The following is a 14,921-nucleotide window of genomic DNA, read 5'->3' on the forward strand; positions in this document are numbered from 1 at the left end:
CATATTTTATTTGTTTTGCGGTGTTGCCACGTCCACTTTTTTGAACTCTGAATACATTTGAACTACACATGTGTAAACCAAGTTCAGTTTTATACAACGCAATGAAGTCGTAATCTCAGTTCATTTTCAGAACTAAGTTCTTAATTGATCTCCAGTCAGATGTCTTTATACAACCGGGGTTATCTATTGATTCTTGGTTGATCCTTCCTGCTTCTGCTACCCCAGTGACCCCATTCTTCATGACTGTCCATTCTTCATTAACTGCGTTTTCTTGAGCCTTTTCAATTCACCCTTGTGCAACATGTTCCTTGAAAAAATCCCTCACACTCTTTTCCTTCAACTTGTCTAGACACCATCTGCTTGAATTTCTTTCTTTCTTCAACTTCAGATGGCATTTCATGCCCAAGAAGTGTTAGTCGTAGTCCATGTCTGTTCCTGGAAAAGACTTGCAATCCAACACCTGGTTTCTGAATCTCTGCCCAATCATAATGAAGTCTACTTGATATTTCCAAGTGTCTCCTGGTTTCGTCCACATATACAGTTGCATTTGTGGTGTTTGAACCAAGTATTAGAGAGGATTAAATTAAGATTGGGGAAAAATTCAACCGGTCGACTTACACTTTCATTCCTTAGTCAGAATCCAAATTCTAAAATTGCATTACCTTCTCATCCTTCGTCTACCACTGAATTCTAGTCTCTCATCACAACCAGATTCTCATCACTTTTTTTTCATACTGTATTATGATGATGATTCTTGTTGTTTAAAGGGGCCTAACATCTAAGGTCATCAGCCCCCATACTGTATTAAACCCCCTATCAGTTCATATATCCTTTCGATTTGTTCATCATCCACAGAACAAGTAGGCATATATACGTGCACTATTTTTATGGGCATTGGCTCGGTATCTAGGTTGACAACAGTAATTCATTTACCATGCTGGTCATATTGTCTTATTTGTTTTATAGAAACAACTCCTGCTTTTCCCATTTCATTTTGTGTTGATAATTATGTAGTCCTATGACCAAATCTGTGGCTTTTTCTGCCAATGTACTTCACTTATGTAAAGCATACCTAATTTAAGTCTATCCATTTGACATTTTAGTTTCCCAAACCTACCACAACGATTCTAACTACTGACATTCCACGGTCCGACTCACAAAAAGTCGATATCCATCCTCCTGTGCAGACCACACACGGAGATCCGAATGGGGACTATATTACCATCAGAGTATTTTACCCAGGAGGAAGCCATCATCAGTATATTATTCATATAGTGAGAGCTGCATGTCCTCAGCAGTCAGTTATGGCTACTGTTTCCTGTTGCTTACAGCTGTGTAACAGTCTCTACATAGCAAAGCCATGTTAAGTATTATTACAAGGCCATATCAGTAAATCATCTAAAATGGTTGTTTACTGAACACATGTCTTTTCATAAGCATGTAATAATCGTAAGTGACTTCAATATCAATCTAATGAAAAATTCAGCCCAGACTGAAAAGCAAATAGACATGATTTCTTCCTGTAACCTGACTATTCTTCCTTTTAAACCGATGAATCACATAAAAACCAAACCAAACCCCATGGCACTACAGCCCTTGAAGGGCCTTGACCTACCAAGTGACCGCTGCTCAGCTCAGAAGGCCTGCAGATTATGAGGTGTTATGTGCTGAGTATGAAGAATTCTCTCTGTCACTATTCTTGGCTTTCTAGACCGGGGCCGCTACCCCACCATCAGATAGCTCCTCAATTCTAATAATGTAGGCTGAGTGGACCTCAAACCAGCCCTCAGGTCCAGGTAAAAATTCCTGACCTGGCCGGAAATCGAACCCGGACCTCTGGGTAAGAGGCAGGCACACTACCCCTACACCACGGGGCTGGCTAATCACATATATACAAATAATCACACTTCACACATATTAATATATCATAACAAACCCCACGAAGTTCTAAATCATAGCTAAATTCCTGTTCTATTCATCTCAACTCACCCTCCTCCCATCAGTAGCCAAATACAAGCTATTTCAAGAAATCAAACACTATTGTGTACTTAGGAACGAAGTCTAGCAAGCTCTAAGAAATTTAAATACTTTAACTCCTTTTCAGGCAAACAAAACACAAGTCATTCTTGGAATCAAATCCATTCACTGGGTATTACGAAAGGACATGAGCAACAACTGGAACCAACTATAACTGTAAACTTAGATAATTTACAGTACATATCTGAGCTGTTAATCACCTGTAGAAATATTCATTTGGATCACCTGAAGTCTACAATGTACCTTGGAAAAATATTTTTCTACTAGGCAATACTGGTTCAAAAATTGACAGATTCAACTCGCTTGTTACCAGACTGTATAACAAGCCTCCTCCCAAATGACTTCTGAAGGTTAGCTGCCTTCCCTGTCTGAGGTTAAATGACAAAAACTGAAAATATGATGGATCACTGTGATGCATATTTCCATTGGTACGGGAGAACTTGCCAAAAATGCTATTTCAAGAATTCAAAGGCTATTGTGTACTTAGGAACAGAGTCTAGCAAGTCCTAAGAAATGTAAAGAACAGTAACTGTAACCTTAGTAACTATGAGAGAATTTACAGTACATATCTGAGCTGTTAATCATCTGTGGCATTGTTGGACTGAAGCCCTGGTCATGGTTGCTATGTAGGAGGATGAGGAAATTTATTCTGTTGAGAGGGGAGGTGAAGTAGGGAGTTGAGGGGAAAACTGTACACATTAACTATGTTTTATTGAGAGGGAAGGGCAAATGCTTCTCTGTCATCTTTTAATCTTAGTGTATCAGGGAGTAAATGTACGCTAATGATGATGATGAAATAAAAATACGGAAATGAATTGAAGAGCTTCTTGTAATACATAATTATTTTACTCTTAGTGATAAATAACAAGCTAATAAAACCTCTCAAGAGGTGAGAATGCTGCATAAATTTAGACAATTTTCTACAGTGAAAGGTAATGTATGATAATGAACCCACTCCAGACTGATCTCAATATACCTTAGTTTTTTGTCAGTTATGTATTCAATAAAAGTATATTCAGAAAAACATTCAACATGTTTTAAATTACCTGAAATTTCACTTGATTCCACCCACTAGTTTACACTTTACAAATGGAGAAAGACTTCTATAATTCACCTTATTGAGGATAACCATGAATATGGAATGAGATTTATAACATGCACCACTAGTCTGTTATGACATTAAAGAATAAATTTAACCTTGGAAAGATCTGATTAACTTGACAAAAAAGTACAGTTCGAAGAGATAAAACACCCAACACCAAGCATGACAGTGAACAGGTAAGTAACACATTTCATATTGTCTAGGTTTAATAGTATACTTACTTGTTTCCATTTTTGACGTGTGGGACCAGTTCACCAAATGTATCTTGCTCTATGGATATTTCCTCCGTAATGCAAGCACTAGGCTATGAGTAAGAAATAACAAATGTAGAGTAAACAAGAAACAAGAAACAGCTGACAATAAGCAAATTTTAAATCAAGTCATAATTACATGGAGAGATAAGAATACGAAAAGGAACACATGGTAAGATAGCACCAGAAGAGGAAGGAACAGAAAAGGAGAAACTTCAAAGGACAAAGACATTCTGCACATCTTTACACAATATCATCCGTTGTTTATTTCTTTCCATTGCTCCCTTTCTTCCATACTCGCTAGCTATTTTGCTCATCATATTATATGCACCTTTCCCTGTTTGAATCTTTGATGATGATGATGATGATGATGATGTCGATGATGATATTTGTTGTTTAAAGGGGCCTAATGGCCATTTCATCAGCTCCTAATGGTACGAGCTGCAACGGAATGAAATTATAATTAAAATTTCAAAATGTATCATCTCATTGGACACTAAAATAGAATGAAAACTAAACATGAATCCAAAACAATCAGAGGATCAAATGTGCAATATACACTGTAAAGAAGCAAGGTGCAAGGCATCAAAAATATTGGGATTCCTATAGAGGAATTTAAGAGGCTTCAATGCGCGACCCATAAGATCAGCTTATATTTGCTTTGTTCAACATGTATTCATGAATGGTCTACCTGTTCGGCATCCCACAACAGCGGAGAACATGAGCAGGTTGCAGAGTGTGCAGTGCTGCAATAAAAGGCTAATTGTCACTGTCACTTCCTCTCACATCCAATAAGGTTACCTTCCATTGAGACAACAGCCAAACAAACTGACCTGATTTTTCTCCAGAAATCCCTTTCTGCCTCTGTAGAAATTAATCCTTTCCTGTGCCTCTTGCATGCTTACCACTCAGCAAAAAGAGGCAAATAGAGACAACGTTTGTTGTCTAAAAGGGTCCAAAATCCAGGTCACCAGCCCATCATAATAATATTAATCACTAGTAAAGCAGAAGCATGATGTTCCTCCCACAGTGGTACTGATCACAGGTAATATAGATTCATGGCGTCCCTCGTATGGTGGAACTAATCACAGGTAGTACAGACCCACAGGATGTCACACACAATGGCACCATTCACAGGTAACACAGACCCATGATGCTCCTCACATAAGGGCACTACTCACAAGCAACACAAACCATGGGCTTCCTCACATAGTGGGACCAATCACGGGTGCCAGCTAGATCCGTGTTGCTTCTCACATAGTGGTACTAATTACAGGCAATGTGGTCCCATGATGTTCCTCATATAGTGTACAACTCACAGGTAATGGAGACGCATTCTGAGTACAGTAGAACCATAAGACACTAGTCTGTGCAGTTGAGTGCCCCCTCTTCCACCTTGGTGGGAAGCACATGATGGTACTAATCACAAGGCAACACCCAGACCCATGATGTTCCTCATATAATGGTAATACTCCTAGGTAATATACACCCATGGTATTCCCCATACGGTGGTACTGGTCCTAGGTAACGTAGACACACAGTGCATCTTATATGGTGATTCTAATTTCAAGTAAAGTCGACCCATGGTGTTCCTCGTATAATGGTCTTCATTCTAGGTAACGTAGACCCATAGTGTTCCTCATATAATGGTACTTTTCCTAAGTGACATAGACCCATGGTGTTCCTCATATAATGGTGCTGATCCTAGGTAACGTAGATCCATTGTGTTCCTCATATGGCGATACTAAGTGCAAGTAATGTCGACCCATGGCGTTCCTCATGTAATTGAACTAACTGCAAGTAGTGTCATGGCTCAAAGACATTCATCCCATTGTTGCCCCTTTTAGTTGCCTCTTATGACAGGGATGGGATACTATGAGTGCATTCTTCCTCTGCATCCCCCACCCACAGGGTGTATCCAGTCCTTGATTCATTATTTTACTTGTCACTTTCTTGTGCTGTTCCACTGCAATGAGGATTCTGATCATCTTACAGACAAGTAATACTAATATAGTTGGTCTGTTATTGGACATTATAAATTTTCCAGTTAACTAATTCCTGATTACCAGTGTTTTGCTCCAGTGTACTAAGTTGGGCTCATCAGTTGGTAATACAGAGACAGCTTTTACAGTCAAATCAGTTGTACTGGAATAAAATATAATTTTTGGACCGCAAGTCATTCCGTACCATACAATGCGTCTTCATTCTAGGAGGGGTATCTAAGGAAAGAATATTCTTATGAAGTTCTCATCTAAAAATTTATCATGGATGTTACACTTTAAGTATGGGGACTAAACATTACACTGTAAAACTAAACTACACAGTCCCATCTTTAGCCATAAACATATTCATTTTCACCGTCCAAATTTACACTTCCATAGACCTGATAGCTCAATGTCTTCTATTCACCAGAAGCGAATCAACTTTTCCATGCAAGGTGATCCTAAGTGTCCTTCTGCTGCACTATTCACAATGTTTCTACCACATGCTGAAATGTTCCACTACACAAAAAATTTGAAGGTGCTCAAATACGACAGCCCCGTGTCGGTAGATTTACCGGCATGTAAAAGAACTCCTGCGGGACTAAATTCCGGCACCTAGGCGTCCCCGAAGACCTTAAAAAGTAGTTAGTGGGACGTAAAGCAAATAACATTATTATTAAAAATCTCCTGACAGGTGGCACTCAGTACTTTTCAAAACAGTTTTTGGCACTGTTCACGTATGAAAACCAACAAAATAGTTGAGACAAGAAAAGCCTCTTTTTTCTCTCACCCTCTTTGGTGGCTACTACCCCTACTGCTACCTAACATCAGGTAACTTATCCAAGACCATGATATTATAACAAGTGCATTTCCCAGTGTTTATAGACTTTCAGACCATAAGAAGCAGAGAATTAGCACTGTACTTCTCGGGTCCATAAATGCACCTTATGGTCTAAATACATGGAATAGAAAAAAGAAGTAGGACTTATGGTTATTTCAGGTCACTGGGGTATAATTCTAAATGATAGGTTACTGGAAATGCTGTCAAATAATGTCATAAAAATAAATTTTTCCTTATAAAATATGGGCAAAAATTGAACTAAGGTAAAACTGTGTACACAAAATCCGTTTCCTGGAGAATTTTTTTTCAAAGAATGTCACTGAATCACCTACCATATGTAAATTCAGAGAATCAGTATTCTTTATCAATACTAACTTACAAAGCTGGGCAGAGTGGCTCAATCGGTTGAGACGCTGACCTTCTGAACTGCATGTGGCAAGTTCAGTCCCGGCTCAAATACATCAGCCATATGTCGGTAGATTTACTGATAAGTGAAGGAATGATTGCAAGACTAAATTTTGGCATATCGGCCTCTCCAAAAACCATAAAGGTAGTTTGTGCAATGTAAGGTCAATAACATTAATACTAACTTACAAAGTTCACAACATTTTAATTCAGATTCTAAATGGACTGTTTCAAATAGTTTGCAACCTTTAAAAAACATGAGCATAATAATTAATAACCTAAAAATATGTATAATTTTCTCTGAATGGATAATGATTTGACTTTGTATGTAATGTTTAGATTGATGATATCTAATTGGTTTTTGAGAAAGACAAACTACAGTGGAACTTCTGCAGACGTTAGTTGCAACTTTTTGAATGTAGTTAACCCTCTCTCAGCCATACAGTAGCCATACCGATCGCGACTTCCGATTCTATAATAAGTTTTGAGGCCATTTTTGGCTATGTAAAAATTTGGCCAGTAGTAGGGACTTTTGAGAGTGTTACGGAGTTATCCGTGGAATGCAGAGGTGAAAGAAGGTGCGGGCTGGAATGGGTCTAACTACAAGTCCGAAAGATGAATTAAAATTTCAAAAAAGGTTATATTTTTAATAGACAACAAGATTTAACAAATTTTCACTAGGTGAAATAACAATTAAAAAACACAGGTACAAAGATAACTTTACAAACAAAAGCACAAGTTTCGGGGTCTTTATAAGTTCTGGCTTCGAGTCTCAGTTACACAATCCTTGAGCTACTAGCCCAACTTTTCCAAAGTACACTCATTTATCCAAAGGGCTGAAAGCCCCTTCATAGAAGGAGCACTTGCTCCCAACTTTTAACCTCAAGCCTCCCAGAGGCACTTTTCAAACACAAGAAAGAGCTGACCTGCTCTCAATTTTTCAAGCCTATTAAAGGCAATACCAGACTTTTACACATGATTGCCATCAAGGCACAACTTATAATGAAAGAGGGGTATCTAGTACCCAGCCTACTGGGCCTAAATAGAAAATTAACAGGTTAACTTAAATGGCCCTAAACGCAAAAGAATGGAGGCATGTACTTGCACTCCTACATGAATACTTGTTAAAACCTAAGGGACACTAGGCTGATTAAACAGGGGCTATTCCCACACTAGGGAGGTGACTCGTATAAGAAAATTTTAATACATTAAGATTAGAAAATCGGTTATGAAAATGGAGTCACCTCAAATCAAAAATGAAGGGGAGCTCGAGAGGGTAAAGCACTCTCTATCCCCGAATTACAGTTAAAGATAAATGAAGTTTTACAAAGACTGAAAAAGGTTTACATGTTTCAAGAGATAGGTTACATTAAAGGTTTCGCACCTTCTCCGAGGGTTAAACTGCTGAGTTATCAAGAAATAAAGATGTTAAAAGGCCATTACCTTTGTTGAAGAGCTGCTGCCCGAAGGAAGAGGTGCTACCCGCCCCCTGCTATACTTCCATACACTAAGCTAGGTGTTGAAGTGGCCGAGAGCCAGGAAAATCAGCAGTTTTTATACTTTCAGGGAAGATTCGAGACCTTTCATGAATAATTAAGACACACCCACAGTCGTTTAGGGTAGCTTATAGTTACACATCAAAACTGGAGAAGAAAGACCTCATTGGCTGAAAATTAATGACAGAAATTATTGATTGGCTAACTTCAAAACTGGCGGAAAGAAAATATTTATATTGCCAACCCACAAATGAAAGAACGAAATTTAGTAAGGAACAAACTTATGAATACAACATTTCTTCAAATAAAGTTCTACCACTTCGGACCTGGGTGCATGGTCATATTTTTGTAGAGACATCTATCAGAGAATGTCCACACTTCTTGATAATTAGTAAACAAAAGCAGTTGGAAATTAACACAGTGACATCTTCTGAGAAACTGTTGAGATAATTAAGTTTTTAAAGTTCAGAGTTTCTGCTGTACGGGAGTACTTTAAGGCAGAAAATTCAAAATCGCGGCGTAGAGGTGTACCAACCGGTACAGAGAGAATTTGTTTTTCTTTCTCATTCAAGTTAGTCTTAGAAAGGTTAATTACTGGAGAATAAAAATGCCCGATTAAACCACTGTTAGGAATCTGATTAGTTTTAATGAGGAGTTTGCTTGATGCTGATTCCTTCTTTAATATTTGAAGTTATTCTCTAATGTTGTCTGTTGGGTAGAAAGCAAACAATTTAGTTTATTTTGAACTGAAAAATATTCCATTGGGCTTTTGTAAGCCAAGCAGCGGCCTTGACATGAGTCTCATATGATTGTTGATTCAAAAAAGCTTTTTCTTATGAAAGAATTTTAAATTAGGATTCAGATTATGTACGATTCAATGTTTAATAAACTTTATATCTTAGCCTATTTTCCCTACCTTAATTTTTAAGCCCATATACTGGTTGGCTATTGTTTTTGCCTGGTGGGCTTCTTCATTTAAAGTAATAAACTTCACTTTTATTCGTATTGAACCGAGATTACAAAGCTTTAAAAAGTTTTAGGGTACACCTTATTCAGTACTATACAATTTGTTGTGTAGATGTAAATTACAACATATTATGTTTATTCAGAACTAGTTTCGATACTACAGTATACTGCGTCATCATAAGTTGAAGAGAGGCACTGGAAAATTGGCAACCATATTAATATTATCAACATTAACCTTATCACAAGTTAAGATATTATAATAATATAATTAAAGCCGAAGTGGCCTCAAAAGTTGTTATAGAATCGGAAGTCGCGATTGGTAAATTGCCACATGAGCTGCAAGATGAAATTAGAGTAGATCTCAAAAGAAAGTTGCAAAATTTTGATCAAGAATAACAGCATGATGCCCGCCAGGATTTCTAAGAAATTTCTCACGGAAAAAGCATATTGTAGACCTTAAAAAGGAGGTTTAAGACGAGGAACTCATTATTACAAAGGCCGTTAAGGGTGATGAAATGGTAATTATGCACAGGGATGATTACATCCAAAAGACAAAGAAACTTTTTTAATAATGAAAACTTTTTAGTGACCTAGAAGGACCCAACACAAGTATTTCAACGTCAATTAAAAGATATTAAAGAATGCATCTTTTCTCTTTTCCAAACAGGAGAAACACAAATTAATGTGTATGAATCCGAGCCTACCAACAGCAAAACCACTTCCCAAAATCCACAAGGCCAGGGTCCCCATTCGACCAATAATAAATTACATACCCTGTCCCGTATACCAATTGGCTCAGTTTATCCAGAAATTTCTTAGACAACACTATAGGTTCGCTGAAAACAAGTCTATAAGGAATTCCACAGAACTGGTTAATAAATTAAACAACTTCGAACTACAGGCCCATCATACCATACATTCATTTGACATTGCGAATATGTTTCCAAGTATTAAAACTAATAAGCTGCTCCCTAACATTAATAAGAATTTAAAGACTTACAGTCAATTGAGTGAATTTGAAATACAAGATTTCATGAGCATAATTAAATTACTATGAAATAACAACTACTTTGTCTTTGACAAGGTCATTTATAAATAAGATGGGTTAGCAATGGGTTCTCCAGCCTCAGGGATTATGGGGGAGATATATCTGGATTTCTTAGAACACACCGTAATAGAGAATGGAAATAAAGTTGATACCATACTGGTTTGGACTAGGTACGTGGATGACACATTTGTAATTCTGGATGAACATGTCGCAGATGTGACTGCTACTCTTAATATTCTCAATAGTATAGACCCTCAAATAAAGTTTACTTTGGAACCAAAAAAGAATAAGTCAATTAATTTTTTGGATTACCAATTAATAAACTCAATTCATCTTTTACATACAGTATTTCTAGAAAGAATACACAAACAGTTGTTATTATAAGACAGGAGTCTGAGCACCCACATAATCAAGAAAGCACTGCATATAACAGCCTGGCAGAACGAGCTTTTAGGATCCTTCTGACAAAGGCTAATTTGAACAATGAGTTGAATATCATCCATTCAATATCTAAGGTTAATACCTTTAAAGAAGACTTTATCGAACATATAATCAACAAGTTTAGACATTGCTCATGAACCACGTTACTTAAAGATAAACAAAGTCAAACGACTTTTGAAACATTTACTTTTAATAAGGACATAAATAAGTTCACTAATATTTTCAAACAGCATAACATCAAGGTTTCATTTTGTACTGATAATAGTAACACTAAAGTACTGCATAATTCAACCCTAATAGTTCCAATCCTCATTCCAAATTGGGTGTATATAGGTTTCAATGTAATGACTGTGGCAGCACTTATCTGGGTCCAATAGGATGCAACTTTAAGATCAGATATTCAGAACATGTTAATGCCATAAAGTATAACAAGTTTTCCATGGTACGCCAGCATATACATGAACTAAAACACAAATTTACAACTATAGACCAAGATATGAGATCCTGGAGATTTTAGGTAAAGGAACTTTGCTTACAACTATAGACCAAGACGTGAGATCCTGGAGATTTTAGGTAAAGGAACTTTGCTTGATGTTACAGAATGTTGCTATATACACTTAGATCAATGTCTCAATCCAAACCTTAACTTAAATGAAATTTCTGAAAAATCTAAAGTTTTATTCAATTTTCTTATTACATTTTTTAAAAATGTACAAGTTCCAGCCAATAGTTCAGTTTTTGTGCTATGCGTAATAGCCTTGCTCACAATTCCTTTCTTCCACAACGCCCCCCCCAGATCCCCCTTATACTAGAGTTCCTCAGTCTCTCCTCCCATTTACCCCTATTCCCCCTCTCCGGTCCAAACCCACTGTGGGCACTTGAACTCAATCAGATCGTTCCTTGTAGTGCTTCAATACGCTTCGCTCAGTCAATGACCTTTTGAGGTGAGTCATATAAACACTTACGTTATTGGACATGATCTTATATCTTGCCTTCCCTCTAAGATATTATAACTATTATATTTTTGTATTATTCACAGGCTCCGCATTTGAACTGGGAAACGTAGCTTTTGTTAACTGCTTAAGGACTTCATTTATACGTTTCCTCTTAATCAGGTTTGTTTTCTCTGAACAATACTGTCAAAAAGGACATTACATAACTTCTTGTAAACTGTTTATGATAACACTATATGCAGAATTACGAAGTGAGTTTAATTAAGCACAAAGAGTTTTATGAACGGAAGTATTTTAATAACTATGTGTGAAATTTTAATTTGAGCTTACTGTAGTGTCACAAGTATACCAAATCTGATCGCATACGGTTTTAATAATTTGGTACAACAGACCCACACGTCTTCGACTTGTTGAAAAATGAAAAACACATTATGTTTAAATATATATTCATTTTAACTGTATTATTATAAGATCTAAACTTGTGATAAGGAATGTTGATAATAATTATATGGTTACCAATTTTCCAATGCCTCTGTTCAGCTGATGAAGACGCAGTATAGTGTCGAAAATAGTTCTGAATAAACGTAATATGTTGCCATTTACATCTACACAACAAATTACATAGTATCGAGTAAGGTGGACCCTAAAACTTTTTAAAGCATTGTAATCTCAGTTCAATACAGATGAAAATGAAGTTTATTACTTTAAGTATCATAGAGGAAAGTGGAAGAAATGATAAGGAAATAATTGTGTGTGGAAGAAAAGCAGGAGCATTTCTGAAAAATGTCAAAGCCTGGTTTTGAGCAAGGATGTCCCTCAGAGAAGCAAAAGAGTGATATACAGGACGTACTATGTACTTACTCTAACGCATGTAGCGGAAACTTGGATAATGAAGCAGAGAGCTGTAACTAGGATACAGGCAAGCAAAATCAATTTTTAAGAAGCAGGAGTGACAAGAATGGATAAAGTGAGAAACAAGAAGGTTAATGATATAGTAAAAGAGCCAATACAGAACAGGATAGAGGCATCTAGACTTAGGTGGTATGGACCGCGGGGGTGAGAAGAGTAATGGTGGGGTCCCCCAACACTGCTAGCCTGTGGAGAAGGTGGACCGACTTTCCTGGGTGGGGAAACTCTTGAGGCCATGCCTATTTAGCACAACTGTGCGAGGGAGAAATGCAGTTAAAATGGTGTTTTCTTCCTATTTAAGCACAATGCACCTAATTGTAATACACTACACTGTACACAAAATTGTAACATATACAACTGTACTTCTGATCAAACTAAAGCCGGTCACAGACCACAAATTGATAAAAATAAGCAGTGCAATCATAGTCAAACTTTGAGCATTACTGTCCTTTGAACTGCATAACACTGGTGAAAAGTCTAATTTTTATTCCCTGGATCTTTTCATTTTACACTCTGAATAAGTGTCTTAGTCAAACGCCTCAAATATCAGTAAGCTGAACAGCGCAATCATTTGTAATTAACCGTTTTGATGTCAAAACATGAAATAAAATTTTCATAGTTGCAGTTTTCGTTTTTTCGTCCTAGCATTCCTTCTTCGTAAATTTCTAATGTTCATTCTTGTACGTCTCAATGAAGCCCTCATTTTCCTAATTATCAATTTCAATTTCTCTTCTTTCTTTTGACACTGTCCATGTTCAAAGTTTTCTACATCTTCCACGTCTGGGGTTTGAACATCTTGAATAAACAAGTTAAGATGGGGACTACCGAACTACAATAGGAGTACAGTCTACTATTTTCAAAGGTTTTCCTTTTGCATCTGAACAATATTAACCCATTCGCATCCTATTTAAATTCCGTAGCAGTTCACTGAGAAAACGCATTTAAATCCCGCACTACGGCAGTCATCTGCACAGTAACCTTTTCACTAAGTTATCACTAACCCCACTGTATTCACTAAACATATCTACAACAGGGATATTGTCACTTTTTGTCCAATTCCAGTCATTTGAGTTAGTCTGCGACGAGGTACGAACTTGTTTCAAAAGACATGGCCCACCGTCATCATTTGTAACACTTTCCGTGTCATCAGCACTATTACACGCATCACTCAAACTCGAACTAAGAACTTGAGGGGCTATTTCGTCATCACAAACATCACTGTCTTCATAATCACTCTCTAAAACACTATTTATTAGCTTTCGTATTCAAAATAAGATGAACAAAAATTCTTTTATCTCTTGTTCCAGAAGTGTGTGATAACCTGAGCATGGAGCATGGGAAATAACCAAAGCCACATGTCTGAAATTCAGCTCAGAATGCATACAAGTAGCATCTGTGAGTTAGTAACTGAACTGCATGTATTAATATACAGCAGCGCATTGCCGCGAGCTGAGCTCGTCATTGGATTCATACGCCATGAATAACTTTTGCGAGCCAGGGTCGTCAAATGATGCAATTGGGTTAATGGCACTGACAGTCACCTTCAATACCATATTACTTGGCTCGAGTGTGTCAACATCCCAGGAACGAGGTTCCCTCCTTTTCTGCAAACCATTATTATTTAGAATGTCATCCAAATGGAAAAATAAAGCATATCAGCCACTGTCTTAATTTTAGTCCTCAAGTGATAATAATCTTAGGCGCTGATGGCTGTAAGTAGCTGGGATAGGCAGGGAATATATTTGGGAAGGCATTCTCCCTCAGTCTTGGCCTCGATAAGTATGTGTTATTCACTTGGTCAGGGCTAAAGTGCTCCATACAAATAACGTTATTAACACCAGATGTTCAGTCCTTCCTCTTAAGTGCCTTCGTCCACAAGGCCCAAAGGTCTGGGTTATTAGGGAAACTACACCAATCCATATTTTCAGAAAATGACGTTCTTTCCAACGAAAAACAAACATGTGTGTCTACGTTTGATAGGACTAGCCTACGACAAGAAAAACTTACCGATGAAAAGCAATGCTGGGTTTTCTGTTCTTGTCATGTCTCTTGCTGCATCCATGCACACAACAAAGATCCATGCCAAACAATGGTTACATCAGGCAACATGTCACAGGTAGTTCACTGGATGAGTACAAACTACCTCACACTGCTCCCCAGTTGGTCGTGGTGCTGAACAATATGGCTGCCGCTGTCAAGGTGTGGTCCCATTTTGCTTGGGTAAGGGCCACTCCATTACTGTTCTCACCTCCCTGGTATGGACACATGAAGAGAATGACAGAGGAAAGGATACCAAGGAAGATGCAGAAATGGAGATAGCAGGAAAACAACTGAGAGGAAGACCAAGACACAGGTGGAAAAAAGGAGTGGAAGAGTGTGTATAAAGAATAGGAGAGGACTGGGCAATAGTGACAAGGGAGTAGTGGAGGGAAGAAAAGAGGAGATAGATAGGTTTATGTTCCAAGCAGACTTGCCCAACAGCTGGAAACT

The 14,921-nt window shown here is 37.5% G+C and overlaps 1 protein-coding gene across 1 annotated transcript in view; it reads right to left on the minus strand.

Annotated features, from left to right (window-relative positions):
• The window catches only part of LOC136881797 (uncharacterized), a 50,469-nt gene that overhangs the window by 16,765 nt on the left and 18,783 nt on the right, over window positions 1-14,921 (minus strand). Inside the window, exon 4 of the mRNA XM_068229326.1 lies at window positions 3,361-3,443. Within this exon, the coding sequence (XP_068085427.1) occupies window positions 3,361-3,443 (83 nt within the window). The remainder of the gene's footprint in view (window positions 1-3,360; window positions 3,444-14,921) is intronic.

The sequence above is a fragment of the Anabrus simplex genome, chromosome 10 (genome assembly GCF_040414725.1).
Source record: "Anabrus simplex isolate iqAnaSimp1 chromosome 10, ASM4041472v1, whole genome shotgun sequence".
In the NCBI taxonomy this organism is placed as follows: domain Eukaryota; kingdom Metazoa; phylum Arthropoda; class Insecta; order Orthoptera; family Tettigoniidae; genus Anabrus; species Anabrus simplex.